Source organism: Vulpes lagopus, chromosome 2, assembly GCF_018345385.1.
Source record: "Vulpes lagopus strain Blue_001 chromosome 2, ASM1834538v1, whole genome shotgun sequence".
In the NCBI taxonomy this organism is placed as follows: Eukaryota; Metazoa; Chordata; class Mammalia; order Carnivora; family Canidae; genus Vulpes; species Vulpes lagopus.
In genome coordinates, this window is record NC_054825.1 from 62,000,413 (window position 1) to 62,014,183 (window position 13,771).

Genomic DNA, 13,771 nt, shown 5'->3' on the forward strand with positions numbered 1-13,771 from the left:
GGATCCCTAAACTTTTCTTTAAAAGCATGATTTTTAGTGATTGTATTATATTTTAGTGAATAAATGAACCTAATTTACACAACTATTCATCTATGGCATTCACTAAAGGACCCAATGAAATTAAGTGTCTATGTCAACTGCTTCACTAAATAATTACCTCCAATTTCCCAATAAATATTTCCCCATCTTACTTGAACTTTTTGCAACAGCTGACAGTGTCATATAGATTCCTTTTTTTGAAATAGCTTTCCTTTGTTTTTCATAATACAACACAATTATCATTTTCATCCAATTTCTCTAACCACTTTCCTCAGCAAAGTTTGTTATGCTTCTTCGCAACAACTATTCTGTCCTTCTCACATCATTTTTGAAGCCTTTTTACATTTAAATCATGAGTAGAAATTACAATTGTACACAAAAATGTCTGAACTGTAAGAGTGATGGTTTTCTTTTCTAAAATATGTGTTTGTTTACAATCCTCGTAAGTAAGAAAAGTTGGATACTCAAAATGTCTGGGTTACATCCTTGAGAAGGATAAAGAAGGGCCAATATAACGGCATTCTGGAGTCAGAAGCAACAGGTCAAATTCAGATTTCAGGTAACTAAGAACCCTAGGCCCTAAAGTGGAGATGGGAGACATTATACTTAGATATATCTGACTGAGCAAAGAACATTACTTTCAGTAGGTAGAGAAAAATACAGTCACATTTATATACTAAATCATCAATTTATCAAATTGTAGTTTGAGGAAAAAAATTCTTGTTTTGGCTATCTTCTACAGTAAGTTATTTGATTTACAAAATAAACTTTTTTATAATTATGTTGTCCCTGCAAAGTAGTGTAATCAATTTGGTTTCTTTCTTTGGGCCAGCATGAAGTTCTATCTCATTTTTTTCCAGGTAGCTTTTATGATGGATATTAATCATATAGACACATATTCTTTTTCAGAGCTATGAAGCTCAGTGTTCCATAAGGTTGGATCATTCTCTACAAGGTGCCCAGGCAAATATTAAAAGCAAAACAATTTCATAGCACTGAGTGCTGTATGTTATAGGTAAAATCTCAAGACAATCATGTTATCACAATGAGGTTTTTTAAACAAAACTGTTCTAATGGTCTGTTATTGGTTATAGTAGTATTTTGTTGAGCTGGCCAGGGAATGTTCTTTGGTCCTGGCTCTTATAAGACTCAATGTGTCTAAGAGAAGTATCTGTGGTACGCTATTTGTACTGGAGGTAGGGCAGGAGAGATGAAATCCTCAAATCTGATATTTATGGAGCATTTTCAACTTTTACAAATTGGCTTACATACATTTTACCTCATTTGCTTTTCATCTTCAGTTTGAGAAACACATTAGACAGGTAGTTGTTATCTTCATTGAACAGATTGAGAACCGAGGCTAGAATGACAGGACTGCCTTGCTAAATTTGAATACAAACCCAAATCCCATGACTCCTAACCCAGATAGTGTTTTCTTGTACTAGTACTTAATTTTATTTGTCATTAAATAACAATTACTTTTTCCTTTGATTCATTCCAACTCATCTCACATGCCTCACGTGCATTTTCTTTTAGATGAAAAGGAGAGAGAAAGAGGATACACAACAGCATATTTCCCCTGTCTCCTGCACATACTTTTTTTGCCGAGTCTCTTTTGTTTCTTCTATGACACATAACCCAAAATTTAATTTCTAACAACATAATCAATAACAAAAATCTATTCAGGGAATGAATTTGGAAGTACAGTGGAAAATAACTATGTTGTCATGAAATTATTTTCCTACAATGGATCTTAGTTTCATGTATATACACACACACGAGAATAAAAATACCTGTCTCATAGGATTATTAAACAGAGCTACTGCCTACCGGGTGCCCTGGTCAAAATCTTGGGAATCTATCCAGACAGCTTTCTTTTTCCTCAACTGTCCACATCCTCAAAAACACTACGTATTGTTGAGTCTATGCCATGAAAAGCTCTACAATTTGTCCTTCCTTCTCCATCTTCACTAATTTTGTCTTAACTTAGATCTTCACCATTTTACCAAAGTTACTATTAATTTCTATCCTATTTCTGGTCTTGGCAATTTCAATTTAATGAGGCTTACAGAGAATGAGCTACATTGACAGCTAAATACTTGAATTTCCTTGGGATACATGCATTTCTACTTTTCAACACATCCTTGATGCTTTTGAATATTTCAGGTGGATGTTCTTAATTAGGTACAAATAGTTCTTAGACTCTATACACCTACTATATTTCACTTAGAAGATATGCTGGTATCTATCAATACCAGTAAAAGCCAATAGGAGGTAGAAATGGAGTCTAATAGACTCCAGAGAACTACCAAACCCCCTTTTATCAGTGAATAGCATCTGAAATGGCAAATCCTAAATCTGCATACATAGAGAAAGTCCTATAAAATCCCAGTACTCTTTCACAATATTTATGTATTTCCTCATTGGAGGAGGTTATTCCAGATAGGGAAATTTAATTCAATGAAGATGTCTATTGACTGTCGAAGTTATTTTACAGGATATGTTTCCAATGAACTTTGAGCTTTTGCCCATTATACTAAAAGATATTCCTCAAGATGTGCCTCCTGCAGATAAGATTCCAAGAATACCTAGAATCCAAAGTCTAACCTCCATAAGCTAGTAGAAATTTGAAAGTCTGAAAATACTTACACCAAAGTTGGTAGCAGCAAATCGATCTGAGGCAGAAACCTGTACATTTGTTGAAACTGTTGTGTGAGCATAGAAAGCATTTATATTCGCCAACAAGGTGCTCATGACAGCAGGGACACCAGGGCACATGTATTTAGAAGACAGACATGAAAAGTGCCTATAAGACAAAACCATAAAGCACTTTTAAAACATAAACCAATTAATTCATATAACAGCATATCTTCTAATGTCAGCAATTAATTCCCAACTACATCTATAAAAAATAGAGAAAACTCCCACAATCTATATTAAGTGAAGAGAAAGCAATCTCAGCTTTTAAAAATTTCTCATTCACAAAGGTGAAGTGGTTTAATTACAACCTGTGATTTGTCACAGGGATGAGCACATAACTCCTTTCAACCAGGGGAGTGTTGTGTGTATACACCTTAAGTGCAATTTCCAGTGGAATCCAGCACTGTCGGAAAGCCATTACACAGGAGTCTCCCCTTCTCCAGTAACTAGGCTGTCACTCAGTTCCTGAAAAGCCATATTTCAACCAGAATGCCCTTTCACTCTTGCATTCCTATCACACTGATGCAGCAGGAGGCTCTCCTTTCATTGTACATGTACTGAACAAGTGAGCTTAACATCTGACTGGAGTCCAGTTTCTGGACGTTTGCCATAAAAATAGTTTCCGTAAGCAGTTTTGTTTTCCTAGCATTTTGCTACAATCAGGATTTAATAAAAGCAAACAGATGAATAGTGAGGACAGATTGAATTATGCCAGCTTTATGCTTAAAGACCATTTCTCTTAAACCCTGAATAATAGTATCATTCACAGACAACAGAAGCATCAGCGTTCAAGTTCTGTTACTTCTCTCAAGAAAACCTGTTTCATTTGAACTATAACAAAAGACTTGAAAATTGAAAGCACAGCTTACGATAAAAGTGAAAAGATAAAATACTCAGGGAGGAAAGACATTTTCAGTATGTAATCTGATCCTATTTTGCTCTCAAACATCAGTAATTTATCCTCCACTTAGGCATCTCTGAATTCTGTATTCTTGAACTCAAACACAGATTGTACAAACATAAATAAATGCCCTGAATGACACCTCAAAAGAAATGGATTATGGTCCTGGAAATGGTGGCTTGTCTTAGAACTCAGCCAGGCCATTCATGTAGCTTGTCAGGATACTCGCTGATAAAAGTAGGTTAAACTTTTAAACATGAATCTCTGAGGATTACGAATAACAAAGCATGCCATGGGAGTTTATATGAGGTTTTGCTATTTAATCCTAGAAAGACATTATAACTGATTTCTTCTTTTAGGTAAATGATATCTATTTTGACTTCATTATACACTAAATTAATTATAATATCTATTAAGAATATCACAAATAATATAAAGATATAGAAATTTAAAAACTAACACTAGTTTTTTTTTTTTTTTGCAATTCACAAATAATGAAATTTGTTAGATCCGTGTTAGAGGTTAAGAGTTATGGAATATGCAATACCTAAATGCAGTGGTTCAGGGGATGGCACAAGGAAAATATACATACCTAGGGGGAACAAGGGATATAGAAACATCAGTTGTCAAAATAAAGTGGTAAGAAACCCAAAGACCAGAAGTTTATTATCCTGAGCATGCAGTATATATTTAAAGGGATACTGGAGGTCAACAGGATGACTAATCTTGCTCTTGGTTTTTAAAAAATGATCCATGTCTCCCTAGTGCCTCCAAGTTACATAGTAAATTTGGTAGCTGCCATCCTCTGATTTTTGGTGCCCAACAAGGGCGGTAACAGTTTAGCAGGGACTTTGAATAGAAATCATGGAAAAACATAATAAAGATTCTGAAGGGGCTTATCATGTAAAGTCTGTAGGTGAAACTGAAAGTTTTATAATGAAGATGATGCAATTATTGAACACTGTTCACCGCTTATAGGCCATCTGAGGAGAAAATGAATGTAATGTGGGAAGGCTGGGGATATAAACAAGCAAGTTTTGTCTCTTTTACACTTTGAGTTGGCAAGCTAATGTTTTAATGATGAAAATGCCCTATGAAATTGTGGCTTTGGGGCCCCAAAGCAATGTTTTAAAACCAGAATGAGAGACATAATTTGAGTTACCTAGTTTAATGCAATCCTTGCTATGTACTTATCATTAATGTTAATACATATTCATAAAATTAGAAAAACAGTAAAATAAACTGGGTTGTATACTTTATTTTTTATTTAAAGGTTTTATTTATTCTACAGAGAGAAGGAGAGAAAGAGTATAAGCAAGCAGAGCTGTAGGCAGTGGGAGAGGGAGAAGCAGGCTCCCTCTTAAGCAGGGAACCTGACATGGTGCTCCATCCCAGGACACTGGGATCCGGACTTGAGCCAAAGGCAGATGCTTAACTGACTGAGCCACCTAGGCACCCCTGGTTTTTATACTTTAAAGTTTTCTTCAGAAAACAATTTCAATTTATAGCTAAATGGTAAGATTATAATACTTTCTCTTATTAGAACTGATTAGAAACAGAATTCATTGTAGTGTCTTTTTTTTTTTTTTAAACTTTTCATCCATTTTTATATTAAACACATCTGGCTAGAATACTCTCCTTGCAATAACTACATTTTTGCTATCTCTCTGGAACTATTTTTCATGGCAGTAATCTAGACTTGATTTAATGCTCCTGGTATAAAATATGCATACTCTAAGAGGACACACATTAAACACTAATTTTCCCATGTAAGAGAAAGTGCTATTACAAAGGTGTCCATTGGTTAGAGGAAGTTAGGAGGTCTGGAGGACACAGGTTCAAAGGCTGATTTGAATCTGCTAATAATAAGCCCACGGAGGAGAAATCAGAGGGAAATGTCTGAGTCAAGGTCTTGAGGATTAGAGTTCATGTAATGGCCATGGAAGAGTCAAGAGTTTAGTGTCCAATAAATATTTATTTAACATGTCTAAATGTGAGATACTATGTTAGGCATTAGGTGTTTAGTAATGAATCTATTTACAGACTAATGGGAGAATCAGTTTCAGAAGAAATGTAATACAGTTATACAAAAGTTATGAGAAAGAAAAGCCAAACAGAGTGCCAAGGAAGAGTAAGTTAGAGTGTGCATATTGTGCCCTGATGGATCTCAAAGCAGGGCTGTGTTAAGGGTTAATGCATGACTCAGAAATAGCCAAACCAAGCATAGGGCTTATTGTCACCAATAGGTAAAAGATGTATTCTGGGGAATAGAATAATAAAAACCAAGGCACAATGTGGAAAATAAAATATTGTGTACAGTGAACCCTAGCAATTTTAGGTTGGTAGAGCCCAGATTTCCCAGAGAATATTCTATGCTTGGTCAGACCAAAGACAGGGTTAGAGAGTGTATAGGAGAGTCTCATGAAATATGTTAGGCAAATTGGACCTATATTGTAGATCAGATTATTTTCAAACAAAACCCAAAATCTTAAGAGTCAATGTAGGAAAAAAATATATATATCTTCAAGGAACTCTGGCTGTTTATATGGATAGAAAGTACCATCAACAGAGTTGAATTTTAAATAGATTAACTTGGTGGGGAGCAGACTTTAGAAGGATGGTTTGAAAGAAGGTGAGACTGGAGAGTCCAGTTAGGAGGCTATCTAGGGAAGAGATGGTGGGTGTCTGAACTAGGGCAGTGACTACAGAAATATGGAGGAAGGAATGAATTTGAAAACACTGAGAGATGAGAAACTGCCAGGACTTGGTGACTGGTGAGGAATGAGAAGTCGGGAAGAGAAATGGTTAAGTTCCAAGGTTTCAGTTTGGGTAACTGGTACCTTTGCCAAATGAGCTAGGACCTAAAAAGGAGAAAGGAATTGTGAGGTAGGGATCATGTGTTCAGTTGGGTTTGAACCCAAGGTTGCAGAGCTTTTACATAGGAATGTCTGCCAGGTTACTGGATATCTGAACTGGACGCTTAGATTTGGGGGTCACCAACATGTCAGAGTCAGTCAAAACCATGAGGAAGGATGACATCATCCAGGAAGATTATGTAGCCAGAAAAGAGAAATGCCAGGGTGTGGAACCTGGAAACACCAATATGCAAGGGACTAGTGAAAGAAAAAAAAAAAAAAAAAAAAGAGTGAATTCTATGACTGAGGCCAAAGGGGGGGAAAAAAAAAACAGATGGGTAAAAGGAAAGGCAGGCTACTGGAATCAGAGAAACCATGAGAATGGGAGATTTGCAGATAAAGGGTGATTGATGTTGTTGGGTGCAGTGAGAAAATCTTAGGAGGACAGAACACAAACAGACTTGACAAACACACATCACTGTAACCTTCACAAGATGTTAGTGGAATGACAGGAGTTTGCATGAAGAAGAAACAGGATGAAAAGTGAGGAGGTGCTAGGGGCCACTCAGGTAAAGTGCTGGTCAAGGCCAGATTCTGTTGGTCACAAGCTAAGGAGTTTCCACATTTTCACATGGACTATATGAAGTTGTGGAGATTCTTGCAGAGGGGACTAACATTATCAGAAAAATTTGGGAAGATGACTCTGAAGTGGTATAAAGATAAATTGAAATGAGTAGGTACTGGAAGCAGGAAAAAACAATTTGGGAAGATATAGGAGCAAAAAATGACACTTCTGCCTTGCTTCCAAAATGACTAAGCACTTCACACACCACAGTCAGAAGGAGAAAATAATCTTGAGATAGTCTAAAACTCACACGCATCTTGAGATAATCTAAAACTCACAGAATCACACTGTCTTTGAGCTCCAAGATTAAAAAAAAAACTCAAATATTTTTCTGAAACCTAAAGTTTCTAACAAAACAATTTTGAACTTGATTTTACTCATGTTATATCTGAAAATTTATTATGACCTCTTAAAATATGAACACCAGTTTAGTGTCCCACCAAGAACAGCACAAGAATTCCATGGAAACTAGGTAATCTTAGGTATGTTATGTTTTTGCTTTGTTTTGTTAGTGCTTTGAAGTCTGACTCCCTCCCTGCTTGCTGTAAACAGTTTTTCTTTTCTAATTTTTTTTTTCCTTAAAAGGAATAAATAGAAGATTTATTTCTATTAGGGAGAGAAAGAGATTGAGAGAGAAGAAATGCAGGGACACAAGGACAGTGGAAGAGGGAGAAAGAGAATCCCTAGCAGACTCCTCGCTGAGCACAGAGCAGGACATGGAGCTTGATCTTATGACCCTGAGATCATGACCTGAGCCAAAATCAAGAGTCAGACACTCAAATGACTGAGCCACCCAGGCACCACCTAATAGTTTTTCTTTCTTAAAGTCACAGAGCAAGTAAGGTGATTCAGGATTGGAGTTCAGGCAATTTAAGTTCAAAACCATCTCTCTATATTTCTCTTAACTTATCCTCTTCTTCTCTACAGTGTTGTGTATTACTTGTACATGCACCTGCTTCCTTCAGCATGTGTTTAGTTCATGCTTGGTTATTATCTTATTCAGCCTTCCAGTAGCATAGTATTTTCTTCCACACAGGAGTTGACCAATGTTTATTAATGAAAACAAAACAATGTGAGCCAACAGTATTTATGTTGAGTTAGAGTATACAGGGCATGTGGTTGGATACCTTGAGTGTGGCAGTTTATCAAAACATATAGTTGTTTTATAAACATTTGTTGAGTGCATAGCAGTTAATAGTAATGATGACAATAACTTTAAAGGTTAATAACATTCTGCTTATAAACGCTGTATATTTTAAATTTTCTAGAGCATTAGGCATGTATTCATCTTAGAGGATAGACAAATCTTTTGCTTTCTGATTTAAATTTAATTGAGATGATTTCTTGGTTATTATTATTATTTTTAAATATTTTATTTATTTATTCATGAGAGAGATTGAGGCAGAGACACAGGCAGAAGGAGAAACAGGCTCCATGCAGGGAGCCTGAAGTGGGACTCGATCCCTGGTCTCCAGGATCAGGCCCTGGGCTGAAGGCGGTGCTAAACCGCAGAGCCACCCAGGCTGCCCGATTTCTTGGGTATTATTAAAGGTAGGTAGCTACATATGATTCACTCACTCAAAACTTTCATGGACATATCCAGGAAAAACAAAAAATAATGTCAAGTCATAAAAGCATTTGAAATTAGAGTACTAGTCAAAGATTTCCCAGTATCTAGGAGGACTTTGCCTAACTTTAGGGCAGCCTGCTAGACTGAGAGATGTTCAGTGGCTGACTAGTGTTTTAGCTCCTAAAATATTAACCTGAGTGGAGAGGAAATGGGGAGATATTTCTAGCAACATCACACTTTTTATGCTATATCTGAGATTGGGACCTAGGCTGCTGGCCAGTAAGGCTGTCAGCCATTTTCCTAATCCACACTAATGGCTTCTCAAGACAGTAAAGAGCTGTCTCTTATTTCCCGCACCAACTCACTATCTATTAAAGGGTATATAACTCTCAAGATTGTAAGACAGCAATGGAATAGGCAATGGGATTTGAAGCTAGTTAGAAAAAAAGGGCAGAAAGAACACTGGGAACAGTATATCCTGGGGATATCCAGCAAGATAAGAATTCACAGCTAGTTTAGATTAGATGGGCGGGGGAGGGGAGGAGGCAGAATCCAGCTCTTATATTCGGAAAACCCATCAATAGAAGCAGGTTAAGTATCTTTCTCCAATCTAAAGGAAAGCTGTATTTAAATAAAGTCATGGGAAAGAGTGGAATACTTTTAGAGGCTTAGATTTCAGATTAAGGTCTTCAGGTGAATGCTGATAATTAACCCAGGTGGTCAACAAATACTGATTCAAAGGAACCCTGTAAGTTGCCAAACAATTAAGATGTAAACATCTTTACATATTATTTTAACATACACACTTGCATGCACACACATGCACATGTAGGTATAAAGCAGAAACAACCAAAAATCTGGCAGGAAATACTTATTAACTAAAATTGTCACAAAGTTATCTCCATGTAGAGCTAGAGATTTTTGTTATTTAGAAAATACATTTTGTATTTTAAAATAATTTACCATTAGCATGCTTTATTATCCTAGTCTATCCTAATATAGAAAAATCTATATAAACTGATTTTAAATGTTGATTCAACTTTTGCCCTATTGTTGATTTTACAAGTCTCTTTGTAACATTCAGCATGAAACAAAGTAATCTAACATCCTTTAAAATTTCTCTTTGACTAAAGACAAAATTTCTTCATTTTTTTTTCTAAAGAAGTTTAAAGTACTATATAATGTAAAAGTATATAAACTATATTATTCTTTAAAATATCATTAAACAAGATTTTTATAAAAGAAGTCAATAATGAATCACCCACAAATGTTTTTTCTTTCAAAGTTTATCATAGACCTTACCAGTTTCTGGTTAATGCAAAGTTGCAAAAAATTTACTATAAAATTAATATAAAATATATACCACTTTGAATTCACTTAACAAAAATATATTGAGACTTAATTTTGAAGGTATTAATGGAATGATTTTTCACTTATAATTTCTAAGGCAAAACAGGGATGCGAATAGTGAAGTTGTAGAAACCAAAGAAGGACAATGAGAAAAACCCAGCAAGTCACTTAATACTACTTTTCATTCCATTAGGCCTTTATATCAGTTGTAATATCAAATTAGCCTTACAAAGGCGTTTTTCTTAAGAAATAATTAAAATTGTAAGCAATAAAATTTTCATTGTTTGATACCTATACCTTTGAAAAAGGTATATAGATTCAAGTCATAAAAATGGTTTCCTTAATTGACCAGAATTAAATTGAACATGTCTCAATGTCTAAAAATTTAAGATACAATGATTGTGCCCTCTTAGAACTTACATTAAGATGATCTTCTTAAAATTAGTGACTTGGGAGTTAATCAGGAGTTGTAATAATAAAATTAAAAGTTTAGGCATTTGAGGAAAAAAGTTTAAGCATTTGATATTAATTTTAAAAATAAAACACTGAAATTCAGAATTTCCAGGTCACTCTTATGAATTTAATCTCTTCCCTGATTGGTAAAAATACCGGTCCTCTTTTTTCTTTTCTTTTCTTTTCTTTTCTTTTCTTTTCTTTTCTTTTCTTTTCTTTTCTTTTTTTTTTTTTTTTCTTTTAAGAAGGGAGGAGAGTGGAAGGGGGGAGGGAGGGAGGAAGAGAGAGGGGGAGAGAAGGAGGGAGAGAGATAATGAATATCTTAAGTGGACTCCACACCCAGCACAGAACCAGAAGTGGGCCTCAGTATTACAACTCTGAGATCATGACCTGAGCAGAAATCAACTAAACCAACTAATCAACTAAACCAACTGAGTCATCCAGGAGTCCCTACCTGTCCTTTTCTAGAAACTGTGACTAGGATCATGGTAAGTTACACATGGTACCTCTTGGTACTAAACAATAATCTACTTCGAACTTGCCATTTCACGTTCACTTTTAATCTAAATGATAAATGATTACGCAGCCAGTATAATCAAGATAACAGTATGCATTAATGTACACATTTCTTAGATGATGGAAAGAGGAAAAGGGAAAAAAAGAGAAATTTCAAAGAAGGAGAAGTATTAATCAGGATTAGTGGCTATATTTCTTGGAAGCCTTGAAAATATGGTAAACAAAATTTTTTTAGGTATGTGGGGTAGATGGAGGAATTCTGGGTGGCTAATTTAGAGTTACAGGTGCCATGGCATAGGCATAATTCATTCTAATCCTGTTCTGTGATCTTAGAAAAGTAATTTTATCACTCTTAGATTCAGTTTCTCCATCTTTGAAGTGAAGAGATCTAACCCTTCCAAGGTTTAATGTGTTACGCGTCTCTGAATACAGATAACAGGTTGTGTCCAGCCATAAACATTACTTCCTCTCACCATCAACATTTGATTCTACTGGAGCCCCTGGTTAATAGGGATGTCCAGTAAGCAGGGAACAGGGAGTCATCTGCAGGCATCCTTTGCTCTTTGGGAGTTTTTAGCTAACAGGCTTCTACACATTCTTCAATTTGCAAAGCATCTCCCTCTCACTTTATGTGTGGTAATTGCCAAGACAAAGTTTCTTGCTTCTAACCATCTCCTTGAAAATCAATTCCTTTTAAAGGCTGTAGTTTCAGTGCTACTTATATTGTTCTAGGAGGGAGAGGGAAAACAGGATTTAAAGTACAATTAGCAATTTAAAGTGGCTGAATAGATCTTTGCTGCAAACAATTCTTTCAAAAAGTACACCTTCAAATAAAATAGGTCGAAAAGTGCTATTGTAATCTCTGAAAATGCTAACATTTCCCACACAGACACAATTGAAAACAATGGATTAATAATGTTTAAATCACCTGACTACTTTTTGAAGAAAATGGGGTTAGTGTCAAACCAATTTAACAAATGGAATTTCAGCTTTGTGGGAAAAGTTAGAGTAACAGACTTAAAAATGATGATGCTTAAATTGCCAGTAATGACACAGTTACTGGCATGTTTTCAGCTAAAGCAATTGCTACAATATTATCAACCATTAATTCTCAAAGATTATTGGCAAAATGTTGGGGAGTCACATGTATTTCAAATAATACACCTGGATTCAGCTTACTTGCTATTGTTTTGTAGACATCAATGTGGAGGGGGAGGGGAAAGACAATCACCTAACTCATCTGCTTTTTCAGTGACTGTCTGGAATCACATCATCTTGTGGTTTTCAAGGGATTAAAATGCCTTTGATTTAAAAGATTTCAAGATCATTTTTTTCTTAATAAAAATAAATGATTGGAAAGAAGTACCATAAAGACGACAATAGTTTTTAGAACCTTTGGAGATGGCAGAGAAACCATACAAGATGAAAGGAAAGATTATCTGTATTCCAAATAGTAGAAATACACTAAAATAGCATTTATTACATTTGCTCCCTAGAATTCAAAGTAAGCATGCATTTCAGTGATGGCACACATGCTTGTCACCTAAAAGGGTCAAACATTTAAGGATCCACTTTTGGCAAAAAGCATCATAATTTTTCACGGATGCTATGGATTACTTGAACTCAGCTGTAGAGGCTTTGAATGTGAAGGCAGTGGTGGGAGACAGGAAAGTAATGAAATGCACAAGGTTTGGAGGAATGGTGGAAGTTGAAGAACAGGTAAGGCTGGGACCCTTAGGCTGACCATTAGCTTTCTCTGACACCTCTCCTCATCTATGTCTGGGTTTGGTTGCTTTATGTCTGTGCTCTTACAGTACCCATGTATATCTCGATTATGCTGTCTTTTTGTTATTTCTTCTTCCTCTTTGATCTCGATTAGCTCACTGAAGCAAGAGGTATCTTCTACTGCTGTATCCCAAAGCCCTGTATAAGTCCTCATACTTAAATACTCAGAATGTCTGTCAAATAAATGAATTGTTATCTTCTGGAATAGGGACTCCCTGAAACACCAGATCCTGCCTTCTTCTTTGGTAATGTATCCCTTAGTGCCTAGAAAACTCCTTGGCACATGGGAGGTCCTCAATAAATATTTCTTGCAGGAAAGAGTGCTTCACTCATCAATTAAGCAGCACTTTCCTCAGAAAGCAGGATCATGATTCAAGCAGCTAAAATAGACTAGTGCCTTTAAAATAAACTGTATCCCCATAGTTCTAGTTCAAATATAAATTCAATTGAGAGCGCTAGTACCAAAGTAAAGGTTGTTAAGGACACCAAGGTGAAAAGTACTGACTTAATGCTTTTCTCATTTGGTATTACGGATGCATGACCATAGTCTAACAAAATCTTAGACTTTGTAAGACTCCTGGGGTTTCATTTAATAATAAATGAAAGACTCATTAAACACCCAGTTAAAATATATTTGTTTGACAGAAATTACCTCCAAAGGACAATTTAATCCCTGATGCTGACATGAAATTCCCTGCACGTGTTTAGGGGTGAATGGTAGGTATGTCAGAACATTTTTAAGAGTGTATATTTTTGCATAGATGGACTCCCAAAATTCTCATGATGAACATAGACTCTATGCTCAGCATCATGATGCAAAATATATAAAATGATGGACTTCTTTGGAAAGGAAACACTTTCATTACTACGGTCATATATCAGAAAATTGCCTTTCTTTTCTTTTTTTTTTTTTTTTAGATGGATGGTTGAATTTACCATGTGGGAACAAATCCTCCTGGTCCTTGATCAATCGCTTG

General features: G+C 35.6%; 1 protein-coding gene across 1 annotated transcript in view; it reads right to left on the reverse strand.

The window, feature by feature from the left end:
* UNC13C (unc-13 homolog C) overlaps positions 1-13,771 on the reverse strand; it is a 586,599-nt gene that overhangs the window by 270,181 nt on the left and 302,647 nt on the right. Inside the window, exon 17 of the mRNA XM_041745721.1 lies at positions 2,689-2,845. Within this exon, the coding sequence (XP_041601655.1) occupies positions 2,689-2,845 (157 nt within the window). The remainder of the gene's footprint in view (positions 1-2,688; positions 2,846-13,771) is intronic.